This window comes from Camarhynchus parvulus, chromosome 22, assembly GCF_901933205.1.
Source record: "Camarhynchus parvulus chromosome 22, STF_HiC, whole genome shotgun sequence".
In the NCBI taxonomy this organism is placed as follows: domain Eukaryota; kingdom Metazoa; phylum Chordata; class Aves; order Passeriformes; family Thraupidae; genus Camarhynchus; species Camarhynchus parvulus.
The window spans coordinates 2,582,182-2,610,161 of NC_044592.1; the positions used below are offsets into that span (position 1 = coordinate 2,582,182).

Here is a 27,980-nt window from a genome sequence, read left to right on the forward strand (position 1 = left end):
GCGGCGCAGCGCAGGCCCCGGCCCGGCTCCATAAGGCCGCGGGGCCGCCGGCCGGACCCAGCGCCCCACGGGAGGGGCGATGTGGCCAGGGGGTGTCATGGCCCGGGCCTGGAGCTGCCTCTGTCGCCTCCTCATCTTCCTCATCTTCCTCCTGCCGCCGCCGGCCGCGCCCGGGCAGCCCGCGGGTGAGTGCGCGGGGCCGGGCCGGGCCTGCCGCCCGCAGCCCGCTCGGCCCCCATTCCCTTTCCCGGACAGCGCCGTTCTCCCTTCCCCGTCCCCTCCAGAGGGTCGGGCCCTCCCTTGTCACCCTTCCCCTGCCCTCGAAGGGGCCCGGTGGGGCAGAGCCCCCCCAGCTCGGCCAGAGCAGGGGGTGCTGCCCGCTGGCCCCGTGTGCCCCGCGGCGGTGCCCGGGGGTGGCCGGTGCCACCCACAGCAGGCGAGTCTGTGGGTGCCAGCACCACCTGTGCCCTGCCCAGCATCGCCAGTGCTCAGGGATGCTGCGAGGGCCCGGCGGGACAGCGGGGCTCCGGTGCCGGGCCCACGGAGCTCCAGACGGGGAGCTGATCCCGGGATAACAGGGCTCCGGTGCCGGGCCCATGGAGCTCCAGACGGGGAGCTGATCCCGGGATAACGGGGCTCCGGTGCCGGGCCCATGGAGCTCCAGGCAGGGAGCTGATCCCGGGATAACGGGGCTCCGGTGCCGGGCCCATGGAGCTCCAGACGGGGAGCTGATCCCGGGATAACGGGGCTCCGGTGCCGGGCCCATGGAGCTCCAGACGGGGAGCTGATCCCGGGATAACGGGGCTCCGGTGCCGGGCCCATGGAGCTCCAGACGGGGAGCTGATCCCGGATAACGGGGCTCCGGTGCCGGGCCCACGGAGCTCCAGGCAGGGAGCTGATCCCGGGATAACGGGGCTCCGGTGCCGGGTCCATGGAGCTCCAGGCAGGGAGCTCATCCCGGATAACGGGGCTCCGGTGCCGGGCCCACGGAGCTCCAGACGGGGAGCTGATCCCGGCAGTGGCCTCGGGTCCCGGCACACCTGCCTGAGTTCTTTGCTCCTCCATCCTCCCGGGAGCTCCGCCCGGCTCTTAGCCCAGCAAAGCCCCAGGGATGCGGGGCTGCCCGGTCAGTGCAGGTGGCCTTGGCCATGCAGGAGCTCGGGTATGGGGCAGAGCTGCCCAGGCTGCTGTCCCCAGGGAGGGCAGCACTCAGTACCATCGTTCTGCATGGCTCTAAATTACTTGGTCCCGTGCTGTCCTTAGGGATTGTTTATGGATTGAGATGGTTCTGTTTATGGGCTCTTACGGTGCTGATTTAAAGCTGTACGTACATGACAGGCACAAATGCCTCCTCTGTCATTGTTTCCCCCTCCTGAAGGGACACATGCACTATGTATAACTTTTGTGTTTGTCATTAATACATGTTTTTATAGTTAGGTCTTCCCAACTGAGCAATATACAACTTGATACTGGTGCTTCGTGCTGAGGACAGTGCTTATGTGATGTGTGCCTCTCCCTGAGGGATTCTGTGCTGGAATCTCTTCCTCTCACTTGCTGCGGTGTTGCTGGAGGGTGTGTGAGCTGTGTGAGGTGAAAGTCGGCTTTGAGAGGTTGTGCAGCACGTTGGGAGCTGCCTGACTGGAGACTGGGGAGTGATGTCTGGGATTATGCATCTCTGAGGTGCTTGTGCTTCCAGTGGGGTGCTTGGTGTTTTAGGAATAAGATTTCTGCTCCTGCCTCTAAGAAATAAACACTGGTGCCATTTCTGATGGTGGATGGTAGTGTTCCTCTTTGCCTTTGGAACTCTCTGCCCCAGCTGTTAATCCCAAACCTTCCATGAAATATAATGAACCTCCCTTGCCTGAGTATGAGCATGAAGGAGAGGGTAGAAGCCTCCAACTCTTGGGTTATAATGTAAGTGCTTTTGACACACATAGGGATGTAAGGCAGAAGTGGAGTGTTACCAGAAACTATTATCTCCAAGTTCCTGAATGGCCATAATCACATAGTGGTGTGTAGCCTTAAGGGATTTGTGTGCATGGCTTTTCCTCTCCTGTTGGTGTCCATAAAAGCCTTAAAGATTTAACTATATGGATTCAAAAAAATTCACAGGCAGAGACTGCTTTGTGCTACTCCATCTCTTTCTACTTCACCAACTATCTTTCTTGATACTTGGTGTCATACCCACATCAGGATGTTCCAGCCAGGCCTGACCACAATTCTTGAAGTGTCTAAATGCTTAGGTTTAAATTTCTGGGGAGATAGGGTGTTTGATTAAGATAATTCTTTCGTTCAGATCACAGAAAACACAGCACTGCCTCACCCATATTGCAGCAAATCTGGGACAATCATTCAGCAAAGAGTGGGTTTGTGGTTATTTCCTCCATGTGAAAAGGAAAGAGAGAAAATACATTTCAGTGTAGCTAACATTGTCTCTTGTAATGCCTTGCTTTAGGAAAAATGAAGTTAGGGTTATGACTTTAGAGTTTCTGCATGTCTTGATCATTATTGTTTCACAAGCTAAATATATATTAAAAAGGTAAGAATGTGCATGTCACAGTTCCCTTTGGTGGCCAGATGTAGAGCCAGTGATGTCTCCAAAGAGAAGCTTCCCACGGAGTCAGCTGAGCAAGCAGAGCTGGTAAGATGGGGAGGAAGTGAGTGGGCTCAGCATGCCATGGGTGGAAGGGAGTGACTCAGGGCCAGTGACCCCCAGGAGGGTTCATTTTGCTGCAGATAGCTGAGCTTTACCCTGCTTCTCCTTTGAGAAGGCTCCGAGGTGCAGAGCATGTTGTGACAGTCCTTTTTGTAGAACAAGGGGAGCTGTTGTCTTGCAGACAAGTTAGGCTTTAGGAAGGGCAGAAGGAATGGGGAGAGTCTAGACAGGAAACACTTACAGCATAGGTCTGGATTTCAGCAAGGGGTGTAAGAATTTTCTAGGAAATATTTCTGTGGAAGAGCTCCGTAACCTGATCAACATCCAACATCCCCAGTGAAATACCAAAAGAAACTTCATGAACTGCTCTGGCCAGGTTTAATGTTATCCAAATATTCCAGGTGAGCGATACATAGAGAGGAATTTGCTTCTCTTGCCATGATAATTGGTCATCTCTTCCTGCACCAGCACAGCAGGAGAACCCAGCAGGTCTAAAGACTGAGAGCAGGGGAGGGAGAGGTGGAAAGAAAAGTCCCAAGGAGTGGTACCTGTGGAAGAACAGCTGGCCATATGTTCCCAGGTGTTTTGAAGATGAAGCACCACTGAGGCACTCTTTGGTGTTTGAGGTTTGGGAGGAGCTGGAACTGCTGGCTCCACAGAAAACATTCCTGCATTTAGAAGAAGACTTGTTATCTTTGTGGTTTTTATAAAACTCTAAACATTTTTAAGTGGACTTGGATAATATTTGCATAGTAAAAGTGAAGGAACTTTTTACTAGCTGTAGTCCAAATAGTAAATCCTACTTCAGCTGTGACCTTAGTGCAAAAGTCAAGTGCACCAAAAATGCTTTTCCTGGTGTGTCATTGGCTGGAGAAATCCTCCAGCAGTGGTTCTGTTGTTTTGAAGGATATATGTGAGGAAGCCAGGTCATGGAAGTTTCTCCTCAGACACTGCTTGGCAAACTCCTGTGTGATTCTGAAAATAGGATCTGGAGAATGCAGATTGAGCTGGCAGCTGGTACCTCCCAGTCAGATGGGATTCAGGCTCCATAAAGACTGGGGTCTGAGCATGAGAGAAGTGTCTGTCAGAGATTAGTGGCTTTGAAAGGATGGTGCAAAGTGTTCTGCTGAGGTGGAAATAATTTCTGTACAAGTACGAGAGGTTGAAAAATGGGGAGCATGTTGGCAGGAAGGGAAATGAGTGTCAGAGTGGGTTAAATGACAAGTGAATCAGATGTGTGCTGTTTTGAAGATGAGTTTAACCTGTGGAGATCCATAAACACACACAGCATGTGTGCCTTGGTGTGTGTGAGGCCTCTCTGGGCTGTTGTGTCCTGTTGTGGGGTTTTTTGGGATATTGGAGCCAGAACAGCCTGATGGAAACAGGCAGAGGTGTAAGGAAATAATGAGTGTTGATGCTCCTTAGTTGCAGGAAAGGAGAGGGAAGGATGACAGCAGGAAATCTAAAGATGTGGAGCTGGAGGGAAGGGCTGGAAGGAATGGCTGCCCTGCTCTGGAGCTCAGAGTGCAGCTTGAAGCACAAGGAGCTGATGGTTGGGTCAGGAATGCTCCGTGTGGAACTGTCCTGGTGGGTTGGATGGCTGTGTAATGCCTTTGGCACTTCTGGTGAGCGATCCCCTGCCAAAGTGTGGAAGCTGACCTCAGCTATCAATTGTAATCAATTGATGATAACCACAGTTAACTTAATGAGTTTTGGTGTTAGCAGCTGACCTGCTCACATGCTGATGAGTTGTTTTTATGAAATTAGCTTGTTTTGTGGTGTAACAGGCCACAGTATGAACTTTCCTCTTATTAATTTTTTTTCTTCCCTTGAAGAGTGTATCTTTGACCTTCCTTGGGAAGGAGTCACAGCTCAGGAAGGATGGTGATTGAGGGGAAGTGTGGGTGAGTAAGTGGATGTAGCTGTGTGCTGTGATTCTGTAACTGAGCCAATGGGCATGCCAAGGTTTAGCAAGACAGGGGGTGCAGTCTGACCTTTGCTGAATGCAGATTTTACCTGTCAGGCTCCCCCAGAACACCCCCAGAGGTTCCCTCAGTGTCTGCAGAGTCGTTGTGGCTGTGATGTGTTCTGTGGTTTTCAAGCTCCCACATGCCGTGGAGCATGCATGGAATTCCTCTGGTGGATTTGGGGTGGGGAGGGGAAGATGAATCACATCTTCCTAGTTGTCTCCAGTGCTTGGTAATTAATGGCAGCCTTTAATGAGATGAGATAACTATGGTCATGGATGCAGTTGTGTTCTTCTGATCAGAAGTAAAATCTCAGCACGGAAATGGGTCATCAGCATGTCCTGTCCTCAGCAGTGACGTGGTGCAGCTCCAGCAGCTGCCAGAAAGCACCTGACTATTAGAAGTCCTGTAACTTGCTGAAAAATTGATTCCAAACTCTACCTGGCCTTTGTAGAAGGAAATTGTGGGAGAGGGGTTGGCTTTCTGCTTGGCTGCACTTGTGCCTTGGGTTGGGTTTTTGTTGAACTGCTCTGTGCCCTCTCTGATGGGCTCTGTGCCCTCTCTGATGGCTCTGTGCCCTCTCTGAGGGTTGCTGGTGATGTGTGAAATGCTGCCCAGGGCACTCAGCATGGAAACAGCTGCTTTGGGAAGTGAGGGGCAGTGCCAGGGACGTCCCTGCTGGAGTCTCCCACCCCCAGCACCTCCCAAACTGGGAGGGTGAAGGATGGGAAGGAGGGCAGAAAGTGGGGAGAGAACTGTCAGAGCATTCAGAGACTTGAAAGTTGGCCTCTTTTAGTGCTCTTGCTCTAAGAGGATCCTCTTGGAGTTGTGCTCTTCCCAGAAATCCCTCCCAGTTGTGCTTCATGTGATGATTCACTGACTTGTTTTCTGCTTCCAAGCTGCTCTTGGGCAAACGTGTCAGTTCCAGGCACTGCCAAGGCTGGCTGTGCCCTGCTGTTTGTGTCACCTGTGAGCCTGCAGAGCCTGGCATGAGGGTCCCACCCCTCTGCTGAGGGTGGGAAGGGCACTGGGGATGGCACAGGGGCAGAGCAGGAGCTCGGGGCTGGCTGGGAAATGACAAATGGACAGAAGTGATTGCTGCAGTGTGTGCTTTTGGTGGTTCATTCCAGGGAAGGAAGCAGCCCTTCCCTCCCTTGTTTTCAGGCCAGGGAGGTACTGACACTGTGTTCTGTAGCCAGTGAATGTCAGGGGCTGTTTTCAGGAATTTTCTCTCTGCTTTTTTAATAGTAGACAAATACTTTTGTAATATTGTATGTGTCCTTTAATACTTTTAATGTAGTATTAGTTTAATACTTTTTAATACTTCTAATGTCTACTTTTAAATACTTTTAATACTTCTAATGTCTACTTTTTAATACTTTCAATACTTTTAATGTCTGCTTTTTTTTTTGTAGTATTGTAGTATGTCTACTTTAATAGTAGACAAATACCTTTTGTCTAAAACACCATAGTAATGCAAGTTCTGCTGCAGTCTGTGCCCTGTGTGAGTTCCTGAGAAGCAGTGGGGCTGTGCCTGTGCTCTGGTGACAGAAATTCTGTGTGGCAGAGCAGGAGAGTGCATCTGAGGCCTCCTGCATGGCCACGTGTGCTGTGACAGGGGGAAGCTGGCAGTGAGCTGATGGCTTCTTCTTCAGGGATAGTGGTGGGAAGTGTGGGAATCCATAAATCAGAGGGCTTGGGAAAGCTGCAAAAGGCCTCAGAGACAGCAGAACTGTGATTGGAGCTAAGCATTCACCATGATATTGGTCAGCAGAAAAATGATGTAAAATGTAGAAAAGCAAGGACAAATAGAACAATGGTCTGTGTATTAATGCTTGTCTAGAATAACTCCCTAAGCTACAGAAAAGTTTATCTAGTGAGATATTAGGAAGTTTGAAGGTTAATAATGGAGCTCTGTGCGTTGTGTTTGAAGGCTCACAAGCAGGTGTTGTATTTGAAATAAGCAAGCATTGTTTAACCAAAGGTACCTGTGCTTATAGTGGTTGCATAGAACTGCTGTCAATGTGCTTTTGCTTTGTGTGATTGGTCAAAAAACTTATAAAGTGATTTGTAACATTAAGTCTTTGGTCTGCTGGCTGGGATGTGAGCTGGTGGCATCTTCCTATTGTCATAATCAGATAATGAGGCTGATGCTGGAAAATAAAACAGCTCAAGGCACGTTCCCAGCAGTCCTGTCCTGTTGGTGATTTGTACAGAGCCCCCAGCTGGCGATAGGAACAGTGTGCAAAGGACTTGCTTTTCCTTTGGGATGCCTTTTTGAGTGCTCCCCAAGGTGATGATGATCTGTGCCAGCTTGCCAGGGATGAGAAGGCGTCTGAAGGAGCCTGAATGTCGCTGCAGCCTGGTGCTTTTTGGTGAAATCCAGGCATTCAAAGCCTGCCCATTTTCCAAAGGATGGAACAAGCCTCTCATGGAGGCTTTGAGCTCACAGTGCTGTCCTGAAACTTAGAGAAGCCAAAGGCCCTTTGGACATGGAGTGTGAGTTTTGGTGTGCTCAGAGGGACTGGTTTTAACTGGATGCAGCATCTCAGTCCCACTTGAGAGATTTTGTAGGGTCTTGGCACCAAACACTTGCTCACCCAGACGTGGTGATGATTTCTGGAGACAGACAGCGAGTATAACTGTGTTCCCTTCCCCCTGCCTTTGTTGGGAAGCTCAGACTCCTCTTGATGAGCTCATTGATTCCCTTGCCATGAGCCAGGAAAACTATTTCTCTGGATGCTGCCTGATCTGCCTTGGCCAACCTCCTGCTTCCTGGGTGAGTGGCTGTGAGCCAGGCACCAGCAGATGCCACCACTGATGGGAAAAGTAATTTGCATGCACAATTTATTGTTGTTTACATAGTTAATATAAAACAGCTTGCAAAAACTGATAAAGGGAGCTTGGACTGTGGACTTGTTTGGTTCAGGGGATCTGTCTGATGTTGCATGTACAGATAATATATAAAGGGGTCTGTGACAGCTTCTTTGTTGCAGGGATTTGTCTCACCTCAGTTGTTTTGATGAGGCCCTTGGGAGCTCTCTAAAAGCATAATAAACAAAAGCACCAGCCTCAGGGCAGGGGTTTGGCTGTGCTGTGCAGGGCCAGGGTTGAGGCTGAGCTGTGCCATGGGCAGAGCAGGAGCTGCTGGAGCTCCTTGGGAGAGGCTGCACGGGGCAGTTGTGCAGCTTTGCAGCACAGGACGCTTGGTTTGACACTGGGCATCCCTTGCTGGGCTGATTCTGCTCATGAAGAGGGTGGTGCTGGTGAGACAGTATTTGGAATGGGAAGATTTCAATTCAAAACTTTCTGGGGAAATTGGTGTCTCCTCTGCTGTTTGTGTGTTGTTTTTCTCTGGCCCCTTGCAAGGCAATCCAAGTGTGCCTTGCTCTGTGTTCTTCTGTGTGTGGACTTTTCCTCAAGTAGTGTTTTCCTCCTTGTTGCTCTGTTCCTTTAGCCAATGTTCCTGTTCTGCTCTCCAGGTTTCCAGGAGATTTCCCTGCTCACTTCCTACGAAGTTGTAACTCCACAGAGACTGGGGAGAGAACGACGAGAGGCTTCCAACAGCTCCTCCATACAGGTACTGGGCAGTCTGAGCCACATCTTCAGTTTAGTGTCTATTTCCAAATAAAATCTGCCCAAAACTGACCTGAAATGCCTGTGGAATGCTGCTGGATGCACCTGGCAGCAGGGAAATGTCTGTCCTTGCAGAGAGCATCACCTCTGGCACTGCTGGCAGCTGAGGGACAGGAGTACCTCCCTCCTCCAGAGCTCATGAGTTGCTGCAGTAGAATTTTTGATCTGGGTCTAAAACTTGCATTGTGTTCAGTAAAAAAAATGTGTTGTCCTTTTCTGGTTCTGACTTGGAAGTTTTAGAAGGACAGAATAAGAAAACCACATTTCTATTTTGAAACCATTTCCATTTCTATTTTAAAACCATTTCCTTCATGGGATGTTTTTCCCCAGTCACACAGGAAGAGATGTTAAGTTCTCAAGGCAGGGACAATTATAAAATAAATATCATGCTCATCCACTGTTGTTGGCTTCAAAGACTGTTTCATTCATTAACATGAGTAAAATGCACCTTTCTTTATATTCAGGACAAAGTATCATATGCTATTGAGATTGAGGGAAAAGAATACACCATTCATCTAGAAAAGAACAAGTAAGTGACGAATTTCTTGAAATTATTAAATTACTCAAATTAAATTTTATTAAATGACTGTTGTGTCCAGATGAGAAGCTGGCAGGTAGCACATGAGTTTTGAATGCTGGGGTTCTGTGTGGGAAGTGCAGGTACACCCCAGCTCTGCACAATGGGAAGAGATCGAGTCCTAGTTGTCCTGGCCATCAGCCAGAGATGGTTTTGATTCCTGCAGCCCTGGGGAACCCCCTTCAGAGCAGGAAGCTGCAGATTACTCTGAGGAGACCCAGGGAATCTACAACTCTTTCCATTCACAGCTAAAAATAAACAAGCTGAACTGTATTCCAAGTAAATATTTTCACTTTTGTCTGGATCTTGTTTATTGTTTTAGTTTTGTGGTTTTTCCTGTCACAGTAGCACAAGGACACTAATAAATGAGGAAACTGACTCTCTTTCCAAGGTGAATACTGACACCTCACTGATACAGACTCTGTCTGTCTGTCTGTCTGTCTGGGGTTTAAGGGCCACTTGCAGCACCAGCACATGGTCATTTACCAGGCCACTGCTGCCCTTGTGATAGAGACACAACTGTGCAAGCCCTTGGGGAACTCCAGCTGCCACTTGCCAAGGCCCTGACCCTCAGAAATGTGGGAATTTAGCTGCACCACATCAATGGAATTACCAGGATAGTGCAGCAGTCTTAGTCGTGGGAGACTTTCCAATGCACTTCCTCCTCAAACTGGGGAGGAAAAGGCATATGCAGCAGACTGAGGGCTAGAATTTTTTTTCTGTTTGGAAAGAGGCTTTTAGCACAATTTAATGGGGTTTGCTGCTTGTTCTACTCTCTGAGGTGAGGTGGTGTGTTTGATTTCATTAGCAGTTCTACCATTCTGGTCTCCTGAATTTTGCCGTGAGAATATACTAGTTCTTTGTTATTTTTAGAGGATTTTCCTTTTTAATGTTTCCTTATTTAATTTCAATTTACATATGTGTCACACTTTTGATTAGGGCCATCTTACTGCTCTGTTCCAATGTCACAGCCATTCCATGAAATTCCTTTTGAATTCCTTGTCCCCTGTCATTGCAGAGAACTGCTGCCCAAAGATTTCACAGTTTATACCTATGACAAGGAGGGAAAGTTGCAATTGGAATATCCAGATGTCCAGGTAGGATTTCCTTCTATTCCTTCCCTCACTGAGGGTGACTGGAACAGAGCATTTGTGGGATGAGGGAGTTTGGATTACAAAAAGATAGTTGTATTTTCTGCTGGACCCCCTTCAGTACCCACTGCCCTCTTCCTGGAGAGAATCCTTAATTTTAGATGAGGCTCTAACCTGTGAAAAACCTGTATTTTCTGCTGTGGAGGTGATTGCTGTCTCATTCGAAGCTGCTCCTCTCTCCAAGGCAGTGCTGCTCTCAGCTGTTGGTGTCTCATTATTGGAATGCTGCTGTCCTTGTCCCACAGCCCAGTGCAGGGCTGGTGGCTCTGGGCGCTGAAAAGGCAACTTTGCATTTTTGTTTTTTGCACACAGTGAGCTTCCAGATCAATCCCTGAGGCACAGTGAGCTGTGGGCCATCCATTTAGCAGGGATGGCTTTTAGGAACTAAAAACTCTGTGAGTCCTGACAGGTGGGAGCTGCTGGAAGGGATGCACCAAGCCAGAAGGACCTTTGGGAGAGATGGAATCTGTGCAGTGTTGGAGTTACTCCACAAAAAGCTGCCTGACATGTTGCCTTTGGAAATGTAGAATTGAAAGCAAGCTGTGTGATACAAAATGCAAAAGAGATTTCCTAATGGCTTCACTCTTAGGGATCAGTGTTGTTCCTTTGAAAGGGAGGTATTAGTCATACATGATTTATAGGATCTTGTTCTTGAAAATAGAGCACCTGAGTCAAGTCACTCTTTGCTTCCTAGTTAAAAGGGATTGGTTAGAGGAAAAATGCTTTTTCAGCATTAGGTCACAGAAGTCACGCTGGCCCTGAACAATTAGCACAAACCCTCTGTGCTTTCTGCATTCCTTGCTGAGCAACAGGGGACAGAACCTGCATTATAGACCCCTAGATCAATGTCTAAAGATGCCCTTGCCAGAGAAAATGGAGTGTATTTTCCCATGCTCCCCCTTGTTTGGGTTCCAGAATTTTGATGTCCATGTGTCAGGGCTGCACTGTGCAGCACAGCTCTGGTTGGGGGCACAGCAGGTGCTGTCCCTCCTCCTGCTACAGATAAGTGACAGAACAAGACAGACAGAGCAACAGGGGACAGAACCTGTATTATAGACCCCTAGATCAATGTCTAAAGATGCCCTTGCCAGAGGAAATTGAGTGTATTTCCCCATGCTCCCCCTTGTCTGGTTTCCAGAATTTTGATGTCCATGTGTCAGGGCTGCACTGTGCAGCACAGCTCTGGTTGGGGACACAGCAGGTGCTGTCCGTCCTCCTGCTGCAGAGAGGTGACAGACAAGCCAGAACTTTCTGCCAGAAGACTGAAGAGTAATTTGGCCCAAATCAGGAGGGAGGGGCTGGCCTCGAAATATTTGAGGCAGGGTGGAGGACAGAACAGGAGAGGGATAGCCTAGCTCAAGTCAAGAAATCCAGCTGTGGTAAATTTTAACTTCATACATGTTGTGTTCTTGAGTTGTGATCATTGCTGGTCAGTGGCAGCTCAGAGGTTGCCCTGGCTGTGCAGGGATGCCTGAAACACCTGATAATGCACCCTTGTTTTCCTGCCCAGGATCACTGCCACTATCAGGGCTTCGTGGAGGGGACCCTGGATTCCCTGGTGGCTGTCAGCACTTGCTCAGGGCTCAGGTAACACAACTCCTCCTTTGTGTCCCTGCTGTCACTTTGTGGCTGCTGAAGCCAAAACTCAGTTCTGCTGCTTTTGACTGTCACTGGCTGCACTGAGCTGCCTTGGTGCTCTTGTCCTTTTATTCAAGGAGTTCACAGATATCTGAAGTACCATCAAATAAGTTTTTAATACAGATTATTACCAGAATGCAGTAAGTTGGTTTTGATGCATATTTGGCTTATTTTTTAACTTGCACAGATAGTCATGACAGCTGTACATATTGCAGAAGTGGAATGTTGAACACTAATCTCCAAATTTCACAAAATAGGCCCTAAACCTTATGCACCTCAAGTTTGAGGGAATTGTTTTCTACTTTGACCTAATTGCCATATATTGTGTTCCATATGTTGTATTTTTTACAGAGCCATGTCAGAGTGGCAATAGTGTATTTGAACTAAAGCATTTCTGCTTAAATGGGATGTAATTCCTGGGGCATTGCAGAGCCTTACAGGGGTATTTAATGTCCTGCATTTGTAAGGCCCTGCTCAGCCTTTGGAAATGTAGAATTGTGAAGTGAGGTGTGCTGCTTCACAAGAGCTGAGGTATAGGCAGGCTTTGGTTATCCAGTAAAATAAAATTCTGGCTAACTGTCCTCTGTGCTCAGTGCCAGATTTCTTACACACTGCTTTATTTTAGGGGTTTGGTGACAATAGGGAATGTCACCTATGGGATTGAGCCCATGGATCCCTCCTCTGGCTCTAAACACATTTTGTATCGACTGGATAATGTGAAGAAAGAGCCCACAGAGTGTGGAGTAACCACTGCAGGCCAGGAAGGGGAACATGCAGAGGGAGAGCTCCATCCCAGTATGACCCAGCTGCTGCGGGTAAGTCCTGCCCAGTCCCACACAAGGGGTTTTGTGAGTTCATTTAAGAGTGTGGAAGCAGCTTATCAGATTTCCTGGTTCTTAGTGCATACCTAAAGGTTTATGATTTGGGGGGTTTGCACTAAGGGACAACTCAGTTTCTTCCCCAAAGCAGCCACAGTCTCCTCCTGCTTCTGCACATGGCAGTGGGGCTGGGGCAGCTGATTAGAATATTCCTGGGCTTTTTTGGGGGACTCCTAAAGGCAGGAGCATGACCTTCATCATGGAGAGGCTTGTTAACAAAGTATTGCATCAGGAGCCAGGAGAATATTGTCATGTTTATTCCATCCATTATTTCCTTATTCCATTTACACCATCATCACCATCCCAGTAGCAGTTTGGTGTGAAGTCCCCCTTGTCCTTCAAGGACTGTCTGTACAGGAACAAGATTGAAATGAAAGCAGGAGAATGAAGAAATGTTGTATTTCACATCCAAGTCATTGGTATTTGCTGGTAGAATCTTTCTGCCCCTTTATCAAAGTGTGTGGTGACATTCCAAAGCAATCTGTGCAGAGGTGCCTTGCTTTTGGAACAAGGGGAGTCTTTGTGCAGCTGAGTTTTAGTGTAAAACACAGAGACTCTCATTGCACTGGATTCCACTGCTTGGGTTTGGCACTGTGTGCTTTGGGTGTGTCTCAAACCACTGGTGGTATCAAGTGAAATATGACAATGTCATGAGGGTTTTTTTTGTTTATACTTGAATTAATAAATCTGAAGTTGTCTAAAACAGATTTTTGTTTTTCCCCAGAGAAAGAGGGCGGTCCTGCACCAGACAAGATATGTGGAGCTGTTCATAGTTGTGGATAAAGAAAAGGTGGGAGTTCTGTGTGGCTTTCCTTTTCTTTCTCCTCAGAAGAGGGCCTGGAAAGCCCTCAGATTTCATTACTCCCAAATGGATTGTTGAAAAACACTTCACAATTTACCCAAGTTGTACAAATATGCTAATCTGGAAATGGATAAATGTGTGCAATGCAATCCTCCTCAGAAAAGAAGCCAGCCATCAGACAGGGAGAGGTTCTGTTAGCAAGGAATCTCCTGATGTAAGGAAAGCACATGGTAAAAACTGCCTTTGCTGTTGTCTTTGGAATACTGAGCTGCTGAGCAGCACCAGTGAAAATGTTGCTGAATTGGTTTGCATCTTCTTGGAGATTTGAGCCGGGCAAAAATGTTCTGTTCCTTTTTCTAACTGTTGTCTGTATCTCTTCTCTTCATGAAGCTAAGTTTCTTTGTCTTGCAGTTTGAAGATTTTGGGAAGAGTGAAACAGAAGTAAGAGAACACATGGTGCAGCTGGCAAACTTCCTTGACAGTGTGAGTAGGAGGGATGCTGTGTGCTGCAGCCCTGCTGCCTTTTGGAAATGTCCACCTTGGGGTCTGTTCTGGTACCACTTTGGGGAATGCGTCCCCATGGAAGCTTTTCCATCTCTAAATTCATCTGCACTTACCCACCTTGAGAATTTGTTTAGGAAACTCTTCCAACCTGTGCTACATCCAGCGAGTGACAGGACAGATTGTTGCAATTATTGCAATTCTTGTGTCTGTGTAAAGGTTAGAGAAAAAGCATGTCTGGAACTCCACTATTTCACATGATATTTGTCAGAATTGAGACTTCTTTTTATTTCTGTTTGGTATTGTCTTACAATGGAGCCAGTGTGGCATTTAAGCATTGATTCTGTAGCTAATGAAGGTCTGAATCACAGGGAAAATGCATTCTGGTGCTTCCAGTTGTATGCTAGCTGTGAAAAGAAAACTCAAACCCACACAGAAAAGATGGATGCTTGCAATAAAATCTATAACCCCAGTGTCACCATCATATTTTCTGAAAAAATCTCTTTGCCCAAGATTTTCTCCTGGGAAGCTGAGAAGCCTCAGAGAAAAAGGAAAACAGTATTATCTCATTTGCTTCTCCTGTGTTTTGCTGTTTTGGAATGCAGTTGGAGATTGTTTATCCAACAGGTGATTGTTTCATTGGTTTCATGTGAATTGTTTTAATGGCCAGTCCTGGTCAAGCTGTGTTGAGGCTCTGTAAAGAGTCAGGAGTTTTCATTATTAGCTTTTTAGCCTTCTGTCTGAATCCTTTCTGTATTCTTTAGTATAGTTTAGTATAGTATTCTTTAATATAATATAGTATCATAAAATAATAAATTAGTCTTTTAAGAACATGGAGTCAGATTCATCATTCCTCCTGCCACGAGGGAAATACAAGACACCAGGCCACTTGTTTTTGTCTGAAGCTATAAATGAATATTTCTCTTGTTTTCCTCCCCAGATGTACGTTATGCTGAACATCCGCATCGTGCTGGTTGGGCTGGAGATCTGGAAGCACGAGAACATCATCAGCACTGACGGGGGGGCTGGGGATGTGCTGGCCAATTTCGTGCAGTGGCGAGAGAAGAACCTCGTTCTGCGGCGGAGGCACGACAGCGCCCAGTTTGTCCTGTGAGTGCAGCTCCTTCCCTCTGCTCCCTGGGAGAGGAATGGGGGATTTCTCTTTCCAAACAAGCTGTGGGTCTGCTGGGAGATAAAACCAGCACTGGGAGAGGAAAGAAACAACGGGGAGGATTCCACGGATTGATGAATGGAAAAAGAGATTTGCTTTTGTAAATAAAGTTTAGGTTTGCTGGTAAATGAAATTAGACATTGAAAGATGAAAGAAACAACGAGGAAGAAAAATCCCTAAATTCTGTAAGAATTAAAAATTAAAAGGAGGGTTGTACATTAGAGGGAAATCTTTGGGATCAGGTGTTCTGGGAAGTCTGAACCTCTCAAGTACCTCAGCCAATGGGGAAAGAGAGAAGGGAAATGTGGCTGGAAATTGGGATAAAAAGGGAGGCTGTGTCCTCCAAAACTTGGAGAAACCCCAGGGGAATGCCCCATGGCCTCTCCCTTTATTGGAATAAAGCCAGAAAGGACTCCTCTGTCTCCTTTTTGGACATAAACCTCTGATGTTTGTAGATTAATTTTCCTAACACCAGGAAGTTCATTCTGTCCCTGCCTGCTCAGCCCAGCTGTGTAGCAGGCACAGGGCCTGCAATGCCTCCATGGCATTCAGCAGCCTAAGATAGGAAATGCCTGGTCATGGTGAGTGGACCTTAGAAGCCCTCTTTGCCTTCAGACCCTTGTTATCTCTCTGTAAGCCTATAGAACCCTCACCACTGGATAGTTTCCAAAACTCCTGTACCCTATAAAAACCCCTACTTTTGCCCAGCTCAGCAGAAGAGCTGTCCCTGAGACCCTCTGCAGAAGATGCCAATAAAGGCATCTCTGTGGAACCTCACACAGCCTCCTCCTCTCTCTCCCTGTGTCTGCCAAAGGCACTTAGCAAACTAAAGAGCTGAAATCACAAATGAGCTGATAATCACTAAGAACTGAACTGCTTGCTAGGTCTGGACTCTGCCTGAGGGGTCTGCACAGATCGTGCTTAATTGGATTTCTCTGTCTTGGGCACCCACGGCAGGGAGACCCCAAAACCACCAGAGTTGCCTCACAGCTGTAGTGCTGTGCTCCTTATATGCAGAGGGATGGTGTGGAAGAGGCTGAATTTCTCTGTAAACACTTGTTTTAACTGAACAGAGTAAAGGAATCTTGAGCAGACAGCAAAAGCTTAATTGGTGCCATTTTTGCTTGTAGTCAGTAGCAGTGCTAGGAAAGCTGGAGCAGCAGGATTTGGGCCCCACAGGCAGGAGTGGTGTGCTGCATTGGACTCTGTGTGTGTCTGTAGAGACTGATGATGGCTTCTCCTTTCCCTTCATGACTGCAGGAAGAAGGGTTTTGGTGGCACAGCTGGAATGGCCTATGTGGGAACAGTGTGCTCCAAGAGCCATGCAGGAGGAATTAACGTGGTGAGATTTCTTCAGTGATCTCTGAATGTGATTGAGGTTAGAGATTGCACTCTGAAAGTCTTCCTGGAAGCACATAACAAAGCTGAAGTGCCTTAGTGGGGCTCTTAATGTTGTCCCAAACAATTTCTGACACTTCCAGGATATCTAGATCACAACTTCTCTGTAGTCTTCTGCTCAGTGTGCAGTACTCATGCAAGAGGACTTCTCTGTGTTGTTTTAAGCATCTCTGCCTTGAAATTTTGTGGGAGCTATGGGTATTTTCAAATCTGTCCTGTGCTGTCTGACCTGCAGCTGTGACCTCCCTGAGCAGTGCTGGTTCACTCCATGTTTTATATGGAACTGCAGAGCCTTAATGAACCAAGCTGCTGGTCTCAGATAACTCACAATCCCAGAAATCTGCTTCTTTGGACCAGTGACAGAAATGTTGGAATTTGCACATTTCAGGAGAATTGGGCTGGTGTGGAGAGTTCTAGTTTTTGTGGTAATGTTGCAGCTGCTCTGGAAAGTGGAGGTTGTTGGGCAGTGTCCCAGGGAGATTTCTCTGAGGGCTCTTACTGCTAAGCAAATTCCATATACTTGGTTGGAAATCCAGCAGTGTTGGTCTGAGAATCCTGATAATGTAGAGCCAGAATGGCAAAAGGGTCTTCTTGGCACAGAAGCAAACATTGACTTTGTCAGGATAAGCTCTGTGCTCACTGCCTTCTGTGTCACTCCTGTGCAGTTTGGAAGGATCAGTACCCAGATGTTTGCCTCCATCATGGCTCACTTTGACTTTGTCAGTGATAAGCTCTGTGCTGACTGCTTTCTGTGTCACTCCTGTGCAGTTTGGAAGGATCAGTATCCAGATGTTTGCCTCCATCATGGCTCACGAGCTCGGCCACAACCTGGGCATGAACCACGATGATGAACGAGTCTGTCACTGTGGGGCAAGCAGCTGCATCATGAGCTCTGGAGCATCGTAAGTAGCTGACCAAGGGAAGGCAAACAAAGCTCAAAATGCCCCATCCATGTGCTTTGTTTTTATGGATTACTTTCACCTTCAAATTCCCCTTGCAAAGAGTGCTGTTGTGCTTGTGATGGGGGATGCGAATGTCCCCCTTGTTCTGCAGACACAGGGGCTGCTGGCTTGGCTCAGTGTAAAGCTCAGCTCATTTTCTCCGTTGCAGGGGATCGAGGAACTTCAGCAGCTGCAGTGCAGAAGACTTTGAGAAGCTGACACTCAACAAAGGTGGGAGCTGCCTGCTCAATGTCCCAAAGCCTGATGAGACCTACAGTGTCCCGTACTGCGGGAACAAGCTGGTGGATGCTGGGGAGGAGTGTGACTGTGGCTCTCCAAAGGTTTGTAGCTGTGTGTGTAACTTATCCCAGCAGTGCCCCCCGCTCAGAGGGGACTGTTTGTGACAGAGGGGGAGATTTTGTGACATTCACAGCCTTTGTGTCCTCAGGAATGTGAGAACGATCCGTGCTGCGAGCCGGGAACTTGCAGGCTCCGATCTGGTGCTGAATGTGCTTATGGGGACTGCTGCAAAAACTGCCAGGTAGGAAACTGGGGTGGTGGTAGGAGGTTGAGAAGAGGAGAGCATTGGCTTAGTCAGTGCATCTGTGAGAGGGAGTTTTCCTGTGTTATAAATGGATAATGAGATGATTGGCTGTCACAATTAAAAGATAACTATTGTGTGAATATCAAGAAAAGCTTTAGTGATGTATAGTTGTGTTATTGTAGTTTAGATGTCCTCTGTTCTCCCCATAGTTCCCTTTTCCCCATCAGTCAGCCTGGGGTGTCTAGGACAGGTACAAAGAAGCTGTGCACACGTGTCCCTTGCCTGGGGCAGGTGGGAATGGAAAAGCTTGGGGGTGCTTAGGGGGTGCAGCATGGCAACACCTGACCTCCAACCCAGTTCCAAAGCAGTTTGCACTGATAAATGGCAAAGAAGAGCTGAGTGACAGACTTTGGGAAGGGCCAGGGCTGGCTGATGCAGCCCCAGGGGTATAAAAGGCTGAGCATCCATCTTGAAGTCATGGTGTCCACGAGGGGCAGTTCCCAGTGCTGCGAATTTTTCCTTATGTAGTCCTTTATTGTATTTTTATTAAGGTTTAATAAACCTCTTTAAATTTTCAAAGTGAGCAGTTGTTTCTCACACCTGCCCCACGAGAACACCCAGAGCAGAATTCAGATCAGTCCCTGCTTTGGGGCGTGTCATGGCTCAGGTGCAGCGCCACTCTCTGCTGTGAGATTCCTCTTTTCTAACACAATTTTCCCTTTCTCTCTGCTCAGCTCCTCCCTGGAGGCACGGAGTGTCGTGCCAGCACCAACGAGTGTGACCTCCCTGAGTACTGCAATGGCACCTCCCAGTTCTGCCAGCCAGATTTCACAGTGCAGAACGGGCACCCCTGCCACAACCAGGAGGCTTACTGCTACAACGGCGTGTGCCAGTACTACGATGCTCAGTGCCAGGACATCTTTGGCTCCAGTAAGGAAGGGCACAGGTTACAGTCTTTCTAAGAGATGTAACTAAAGAATACATGAAATATTGGTCTCCTCCAGCCAGGTGTTACAAGCTCTTGGAGATCTATTTCACATCCAAGATAGCTCAGCTACCTCAGAAGGCATAAAATCAGCAGGATGGCTTCTGTGGTAGTGTTGGAAACAAAAAGGTTTTAATAAAAGGCGAAATTACAAAACTCTTTACAGAGAAAAACTGATCCAAGTGCAAGAGGCCCTCTTGCTCCTGGTAAAAAACCTCACTAAAGTGATTAGTTTCTTTGTTCTCTTCTTTTTCTAGCAAATTGCCCAAGCAAAACTTTTTTGCTCTTATCCAATTAGCTATCCTTAAGTTTGAAGTGAAGTCCCCTGTCTTATGAGATGTCTTTTCACCTCATTGAACAGAAAAACTTCTGGGCTTATTTCCTTTTTAAAAAACCAAAAGATAGTTTTGTCACTCCGTCAACAGGGGGCACATTCCTATAAATACACTAAAAGTTTATTTGAAATGTATTTATTTGCTTGTCACTAACAGAGACCAGCTGGCTTTGGCAGAGTATTTGGAGCAGTGGTAGTAATGGTTTAGCATCATGGTCATGCATTCTTCCTGTGTTACATTTAGTTTTGTGCTGGGGATCCAAGTCATAATTTTGTTGCACTTATCATTTTTGGTACAGCTGCTTTCTGCTCTATAGATCTGTAAAGAAATATCAAAAAATATCAGGTTAAGTAACTGTTTTTCTCAGTTTTTAAACTTGGAACCTTGTAATTCTGACATTGTAACTTCTTTAGTGTTTTGCCCAGGTTCCTAAGCTCGCTGCTGCATGGCAAACACTTGGTGCAGCAGGGTAGTTGCTCTGGGTACAGGAGATCCTGTGGGAGATGTTTCTGTGCCTGGGTAACGTGGCTCCTCTCTCTGGGGGTGGGCTCTTGTTTGCAGAAGCCAAAGCAGCCTCCAACATTTGCTTTGCTGAAGTGAATTCCAAGGGGGACAGATTTGGCAACTGTGGTTTCCATGGCCATGACTACAAGAAATGTTCCAGCTGGTGAGTTGAGCCCAGTGCATTGGGAAGTTCTGAAGGAAGTGGTTGGGAATGTGTATTTGGGTGCTGTGGTGTCAGTTTGGGATGTTGTAGGGGAGGGATGCAGGGCTGTGCTGAGCAGAGGGTGTTCCACATCTCCTGTCAAGGATTGTGCTTTCCCTAAGTGATCACATATGGGAAGATGAGAAGCAAATCATCATGTTGTCCTTAATGTAGAGATTCCAGCAGCTTACAGAAAGAAGGGATAAACTACTCTTGCAGCACTGGAATGAAGCCCAGTTCAGTTTTATTTGTCAAGTTGCCTCAATTTTGTTTTCAAGTAGCATCTTCCAGTAGAAAGATGGCATCAAGCACATAGTAGTCTGGTTCTCAGAATAAATTCAAGTGTCACTACAGTGTTCCTGTGTTGCTGTTATAGGAATGCCATGTGTGGGAAGCTGCAGTGTGAAAATGTGAAAGCCATGCCTGCGTTTGGAATCAAGCCTGCTATTATCCAAACTCCCATCAGAGGCACCCATCAGACATGCTGGGGAGTGGATTTCCAGCTGGGCTCTGATGTCCCAGACCCAGGAATGGTGAATGAAGGCACCAAGTGTGGTAATGGAAAGGTAATAAAAATTTTTAAAATTATATCCTTATGTAATAGTTTGGGGTATTTGTGGGAATAAAATTTTCAGCTGCACTGTTTCATGAATAGTTATGGTCATTATTTTTGGATGCCTGTAGTTAAAATTTTCAGCTGCACTGTTTCATGAATAGCTATGACCATTATTTTTGGATGCCTGTAATTAATATAAAATGAAATGAGTCCACTGATTGCCCCCACTGCCCAGTACTGCACTGCATGTGCACCAAACCTTTAATGAGCCTTTCATTTGTAGGTGAAGCGAAAGAAATTGAGTTCATTGAGAGCCAGAAACTTTGCTCTGTCAATGAGCAGGAAGAGCCAGGCCCACACAAATGCCTTGAAGACAACTTTCAATTAAAATCCAACTAAGCTAAAGAGTGCAGAAGCTTAGCCCTAGCAGAGGAATGTGCATTCCACATGTCCTTACTGGGCACAATTTAATTGCTGTTCCTTTACATTCAGACTGGAGACAAAAGGCTCCAGTGCCAGCTCAGCCCCATGCTGAGAGGCCTTTTGTGGAGCAGAGTTGCTGCAGAGTTTGGAATTATCAGTGAGAGTGTGTGAGGCTTTGTGGCAGCAAGCAGAGCCTAGGAGCAGGGATCTGGGCAGGCAAGGGGGCACTGAAATGCCATCATCCCTCATCTGTGTGCATCTCTGTTCCCCAGATCTGCAGGCACTTCCAGTGTGTGAGTGCCTCTGTCCTGAACTACGACTGTGATGTGGAGAAGCAGTGCCATGGGCATGGGGTAAGCAGGGAAGAGAGGTGATTAGTAACTTTATTTTTCTGTTTTGTCCAACTGTAAAACTCTCTATAAAATGCCTCTAGGCAAGAGAACCTGTAGCAGTGTCAAAAAAATCTTTGACAAAACTCTTTGCCAGGCAAGAATTCCCAGTTCTAGTATTGCTAGTGAAATTTGACTCTGCATCTCACAAAGAAAAAAACAAACAAGTAAAAGCCATGGTGTGTAAGCTGTTGGGATAGCTAATCCTTGGAAGCTCTTCCTGAGCAGTGCTGTGTGTGCTCAGTCATGTGAAATCTTGGGATGCCTGGCCAAGGACTGTGGAGTAACTGGGTAAAAGTCTCCAGGCTGAACAGGTCGTGGCTGCTGCAAGCAGATGGAAATGCACAGAAATGGAGGTTACTGAGGGGAGTATTTGTGTTTTGGCATACAGGTGTGCAACAACAACAGGAACTGCCACTGTGAAGCAGGCTGGGCTCCCCCTTTCTGTGACTCCAAAGGCTACGGGGGCAGCGTGGACAGTGGCCCTCCATACAATGGCAAGTGGCTGTGAGAGCTGGGCTGGGGCTGGGGCTGGGTGCTCCAGGGCAGCCCCACGTGTTGGTGAACTTTGGTGCATGGTTCTGTGTCACAGACATCCTTCATGAAAAACCCTTTCCTTAGGATTTTTTCTCCTGAGAAGCTGAGAGGCCTCAGGAACAAAATGTAAACAATGGTTATCTGCTGCTGTGGAATGCAACAGGTGGATCTGTGATTGGTCTCATGTGGTTGTTCCTAATTAATGGCCAATCACAGTCCAGCTGGCTCGGAGAGAGAGCCAAGCCCCAAACCTCTGTTATCATTCCTTCCTATTCTATTCTTAGCTAGCCATCTGATGAAATCCTTTCTTCTATTCTTTTAGTATAGTTTTAGTATCATATATATCATAAAATAATAAATCAGCCTTCTGAAACATGGAGTCAGATCCTCATCTCTTCCCTCATCCTGAGACCCCTGTGAATGCAGTCACACACGTGTTGGTGAGCTTTGGTGCATGGCTCTGCATGCACCAGGCACCTTCTGGCAGAGGTTTTGTGCTCAAGGTGTTGCACTTCTGTCCCGGGGTGCTGGGGTAGGGATCTGGAAGGATCTGGTTTAGATCAGGTGATTTGTGCCACCTCAGAACAAAGATCCTCTTGGACTTCTCTGTATCCAGGCTTGAAAAGGAAGCTCCAGTGAAGGGAAACATGGTTCCTGCACAAGAGAAATCCAACTGACAGAGCTGGAAGCTTGCTTTGCTCACTGAGGGTTTGAAGGTGAAATAGGAAGCCAGAGCCAAGCTCTAATCTGGAGAAAACTTGCTGTGTCCACGTGGAGTGTATAAAGATGGGATTGGTGTAACTTCTGTGGGCTGCAAGAATGGTCTTGAAGACTGTTTTTCATAAGCTGGTGTGGGTTTGGGAAAGCTAGGGATTCTGATGCAATAACAGGCTGGAGAAGCACATTGGAGCTCAGGCAGATCCCTCAAATCATCAGCCAGAGAAAGGAAAAGGCTGTTTTACTACAGCCTGCAGGGGAGAAATTGCTGCATATAAAAATGTCAAAATTAAGAACCCAAGTTCTTTGTCTACAGCAAACAGTGGCTGGAGAAGAGGTAGATTTAACATCAGCCCAAAAGGCAGAAGCTCTGTTTTCCTCTCTCATAAAATCTTTAGTAATGAAACATTACAGTCATGAAAAATGAGGATTGATCTCCTAATTTAATGTGCTCCTGCAGCCCAGGGAGTCAGCTCTAAGAGATAAACAGAAAGGATCTATTTGGGCATCTATCTTCTTGGATTCTTTGGGTTTTTTCCTATGAAAAATAGAAGTTACAGAGCCATTCCTACCTCGTATTCTCTGCTGTGAGGTTTATTTCTTCCCCACGGTTTTGTGCCCTCAGACACCTCTCTGCGCAATGGGCTGCTGGTCTTCTTCTTCCTGGTGCTCCTCCTGCTCGTGGCTGCTGCTCTGGCCTTTGCCAAGAGGGACAGGCTGAAGAGGAGCTGCAGGAGGCTGATGTCCCGCTGCCACTCGTGAGTGCCTCCTCCTTTCTGCCTTCTCCTCTGCCCTGGAACAGGGCAAAACCCATGGGTGGTTGTTTACACCAGCCAATGCCAAAGTGTGGGGGCATATCCCAGTCCCAGGATGTCAGGGGAAGGCCCCTGCATCCAGTGGCACATGCAGTTTGCCTCTGGCAATGACTGAAAAGATAAATCCATCCCAAATCAAGAGAGCAGAGAGTTTTCTCTTTACTGTTATGTTTGTTTTTGTGCATTGATGATAGGGATTTATGGTTTTGGGTCCCATCTTTTTATAGAGGGGCAAAGGGAAGCTACCAGAGTCTTAAACTGATAAAAGGTTGTTTTTATTTATTAGATTTGTAAATATTAACATTATTTACAATTAATATTGTAAATATTAATACTGTAATATTAAATATTATCTTTCTCACACTTGATACGTGCTAAGGTAGTATAAATCCAGCTCAGGTTCACAGTGCCTGGGTTCCCAGCCTGCACAGTGGTTGTGTCTGGGTTATGTGCTCACACAGCCCATATCCATTGGATTTCAGGTCACTTCAGTCGCCTCCTCCTCGGCCAGACACTGAGCCCAGGGACTTCCAGCAGAGAGGCTTCTCCCGTGGCATGCCTTATCCTCCAAGAGCTGTGCCCATGGTAGGAATCAGCCACCTTCCCTTACTCTGTTTGTTGCTCTCAAGTAAAGACATAAAGAAGGCAGTTTCTCTAACTTTTACCCTAATAAAAGCTTTAAAGTTACTTCTTCATTCCGAAAATTGTTCCTCCTCGATAAAAAGCAGAGAGAATATTTGTTTTGTGGGGGGCTCCTCCGTTTCCCAGTTTAAGTGTTGTCCCAGGCTGTGCTTGGTTTACCTGCTTTGCTGCTCCCTTTTCCTCATGACAGATGCCCAGCCCACTCTCCTTGTCAGAGCAGTTGTCCTCTGAAAGCCACAGCCAGCCAGAGCACACTCCCAGAGCAAACCAAGTGCTGTTGTGATCGGCCTTGCTGTGTTTTTCAAAATACAGAAATCCAGCTGTTGTGATCAGCCTTGCTGTGTTTTTCAAAATACAGAAATCCATCAGTTTCCAGAGGGCTGTTGCTTCTTCCTGCTGAGTTTCTCAGAGGAAAGAGCACCTCTGACATTGCCAGGCTGCTTTGCAAGCGCTCTTGAATGTCACTTATTTAGCGACACAAATATTTCGATTCCCTGACGCAAATATTTTCGTTCCCTACGTGCAATTGGTGACCATTCTCTTTGTGGTTTTTTTTGCAGGACATGCATCCCAACACCTTTCCTGTGCCAGCTTACCCAGTTAACCAGCACCCTCAGCAGGCTTTCCACCAGCCCTACTACTCCCCACCGCAGTACCCGGTGCAGCAGCCACCGAGGGTGCCCAGCAGGTCAGTGCAGTTACTGCAGTGCCCCCTGGCAGGGGCACTGATGGCATTTCTCGTCCTGGCCGTCACTCCTGGGGTGTTCCATCATGTGTTGTGTGTGAGTGGGGCTGATTTTTCACCGGGAGGAGTTTCTCCTTCACTTCACCCCGGAAGGCAGCGCATTCGTCGTGCGCTGTCACGGCTGCGTGGTGATGGACGAGGGTCAGAGCGTTGCTGTGCAGGCAGATTAGCCCAGCAGGTGGATGAAAGGCCTGTTAAAATAGTCAGTTTAAAAGCAAATTACTCACAAATCTGTCATTGTGCTGATTTGTGAATGCTATGGCCAAGTGCAAAACCATTTCTCTTAACTTTGAGCAGGAAATTTTCCTGTGTGTTTCATCTTACTTTGAGTTGTGCTTGTGAGATGCAGTGCTGTGCTGTGCCACACACAGACCCAGCAAGTGCCAGTGCCTGAGTGGGAGCACCCTAATGTAGCTCATGTTGGTGGGGCTCTTGGGCTGGGGGGAATCTTCAGAGAATTTTGGAGAAAAGGTGAGTGTCACCACATTTCTCTTCACAGAGAAAAGCAAGGCACAGTTCTTCCCAAGAATATTCCTGGGTTTCACATTCTTTGAACCTCAGAGAAAGGATAAACAATTCTTATTGTTTTTCTAGTAGAAAAGTAGAATGCAATATGGAGATTGTTTACCCAAGGTGATGGTGTTTTGTTTCCTTGGCCTGTCAGGGCCAGGTGTGTAGCCCCACATTTCACTTCCCAGAGAAAAGCAAGGCACAATTCTTCCCAAGAATATTCTTATCTCATTTGCTGTGCCTGTGTTTGTGCCAAAGTAGAATGCAATATGGAGATTGTTTACCCAGAGTGATGGTGTTGTGTTTCCTTGGCCTGTCAGGGCCAAGTGTGTGTGCTGGGACTGTTGGCTGACAGAGATTCTGTGCAGTGTGAGCAGAGTTGAGTGCTTGGCAGATTCAGTTTAGATGTAATGTAATACAGTATAGAATAATAGATATAGTATAGAATAATATATGCTATACAACATAGAATAATGTAGTATAATAAAGTCATTAATTAGCCTTCTGATAAGATGGAGTCAGATGCATCATGCTCTCCCCTCGTTGGGGATTCCCTGCGAGTACTAAAGGTGAGTTTTACCAGATGGGGGTTCCCAGAGGATTTCAGGCCATTGAAGGCACAGTCTGAGCGTGGCACGTTTGGAGTGAATCTCGGTGTGGGGGCCGGGCTGGGGCAGCGGTGGGGCAGGGTGGGCTGTGAGGCTGTGGCACTGACTGCTCCTCCTCTGTCCCCTGCAGGCCTCCCCCTCCACAGCAGAAGCTTGTACCTCAGGGACCGCCTCCAGCACAGCAGAAATGTTTACCTCAGGGACAGTACTTCCCTTCCCGACCGGCACCTCTGCCTCCCAAGTAGCTTTCTGAGCTGTTGGCTGCGACAGCTGAAATTGCAGTTCCTCTTCTGGCGTCCCGTGGCAGCGCAGTGCCGGCAGCCTCCCTCTGCAGCCTGGGACAGGGCAAACGAGAGATCCCGAGCAGGAATGTAGAACTTGACACTCAATAAATACCTCGACCAAAGCTCCAGGGACTGAAACACCCAGCCTGTCCCTCGCTCTGTCCAAGCTTTGTCGCTGCAGCCAGGCTGGCAGCAGGAGTGCAGCAGCCTGCAGGGAAATAGTCCTGAAATCCAGCACGTGGCTTTGGGTTTGCCCATTTCTGCCACGAGCCCTGGTAAGGAAATTGTCTGATTTGTTGTTGTCTCTCTGACTATGCAGTGAGAATTGGAGTAACCCGTTTGCAAAGCAAGGAGATCTGTCAGTTAATTTACAGTTACTCTGAATGGACTGGAAAGTGTTTCCCATGTACACCATAAATGGAATGAGGTCTCAGAGGACTTTTTCAGGAAGAGAGATATATTTTAAACATGTTTATGCATGTATATATGTTTATAGATGCATAATAATGTACTTAAATTCTTAACTCCTTGCTGACTGACACTAAGCTGTGCTATAGGAGCACTGAGTTTAATGCTTTTTAATTAGAGAGTGGCTAAACGAGACTCCTGTACTAATTCCCACTAATCCATGGATGGGCAGTGAAGATAAAGGTACGAGAAGACACGGCCATATTCTGGTTTTAAAAAATGGGCTGCTGCTAGGTTTTAATTGAGGTCTAAAGACAGCAGCAGTCCCTGCAGAACACTGGGAAGTGGGAAGTGTCTCTGCCAGGACCACCAGAGCTTCTCTGAGCACTTTAAATGGGAGCCTGGTGGCTGATGCACCCTGAATTTAACAGCCAAGCCCTTGCAGTGTCAGTCAGGGCTACTGTGTGTCAGACTGGGCTGCCCTCTGCTCCTGCACCATGGGCTAGACTGGATTTTGGAGCTCCCCCTGAGCAGAGGTGCTCAGCATCCACTGTGCTAGGAGAGGGAGCTGTAGACCCTGATCCTGTGGTGCCGTGGGTAGAAGCTGGATGTCGTGGTCACAAACAGAAATCTATTGCACAACTTGCTAAAAGTGAGGTTCTGTTGCACAAACTTGCTAAAACTGAGATAAGTGCTGAAGAGCCTGCTGGGCTGTTTTGCTCTGTGCTCGCCACAAGCACAGCTCAATCTGTAAAATCCCCCTAATATTGCCAAAAAATAATCTTTTTCTCTGTATATACATACATAAATATATATATAGTGTGTGCAGTAATAAAATACTTGAACTCCTGTGGTTTCCCATAAACTTAGATTAAGATTTATAACACCATTAAAATCTGTAAAATGTCACCTAGAATTTCACCAGCTGTACTGGTGGGGGTCTCCTTTTTGTTCCAAGATAATCAATTACTTCCTAATTGTGTTGCTGTGTCCCGCTCTGCCTGAGTGGGCAGTCTGTCTGTCTGTCTGTCTGTCACAGTGAGCTCTGCAGCTGGATGAAGCCCATCTCCAGCCCTGGTCAGAGGGTGGGGAAAGAGGAGGGGATCCAGGGAATGAAGTCATCCAGAGAGATGTACTTAACTGCGTGTGTGAACTAAACTATGCTGAACATGGTGCCTTCATAGACAAAGAGTTTTTGTACTCCCGGCGTGCCCGTTGGAACAGCAGGGATGTGTGGTGTGAGGAGCGATGCCATGGACAGGAAATGGCTCCAGTTTTTGGTGGTGAATGCTGAAGATGACTACTGACTTTCTTTTGTGAACTGTAGGGATACCTGTCCCGGGCAGGTCGGGAGCTGTGTCCCCCTCTGCTGCAGCCCCGTGCTGTCCTCTGGCCCAAGGGCTGCTCCCAACCCCTTTGTACAGCCCCAACAAGCAATAAAGATGCCAGTTTTGTACAAA

The 27,980-nt window shown here is 47.3% G+C and overlaps 1 protein-coding gene across 1 annotated transcript; it reads left to right on the plus strand.

Moving 5' to 3' along the window:
* On the plus strand, window positions 1-27,963 carry LOC115912661 (disintegrin and metalloproteinase domain-containing protein 9-like). Its single transcript, XM_030964312.1, has 22 exons — window positions 1-185; window positions 8,106-8,203; window positions 8,724-8,788; window positions 9,855-9,933; window positions 11,498-11,574; window positions 12,251-12,440; window positions 13,228-13,293; window positions 13,717-13,788; window positions 14,747-14,916; window positions 16,238-16,319; window positions 17,144-17,277; window positions 17,486-17,657; window positions 17,765-17,857; window positions 18,595-18,790; window positions 19,742-19,847; window positions 20,263-20,452; window positions 21,138-21,218; window positions 21,646-21,751; window positions 23,134-23,266; window positions 23,806-23,908; window positions 24,526-24,653; window positions 25,959-27,963. The coding sequence occupies exons 1-22, from the start codon at window positions 80-82 to the stop codon at window positions 26,071-26,073; spliced, it is 2,562 nt and encodes an 853-aa protein (XP_030820172.1). The 5' UTR covers window positions 1-79; the 3' UTR covers window positions 26,074-27,963.
* Window positions 27,964-27,980: the final 17 nt, after the last annotated feature.

What these genes read in the sequence shown, in the direction of transcription:
- LOC115912661 (XM_030964312.1), top strand. Translation starts at nt 80, where the DNA reads ATGTGGCCAGGGGGTGTCATGGCCCGGGCCTGGAGCTGCCTCTGTCGC. An exon ending in ATTCATCTAGAAAAGAACAA is followed by an intron (nt 8,789 to 9,854) that starts GTAAGTGACGAA and finishes CTGTCATTGCAG; the next exon opens with AGAACTGCTGCCCAAAGATT. An exon ending in AGCACTTGCTCAGGGCTCAG is followed by an intron (nt 11,575 to 12,250) that starts GTAACACAACTC and finishes GCTTTATTTTAG; the next exon opens with GGGTTTGGTGACAATAGGGA.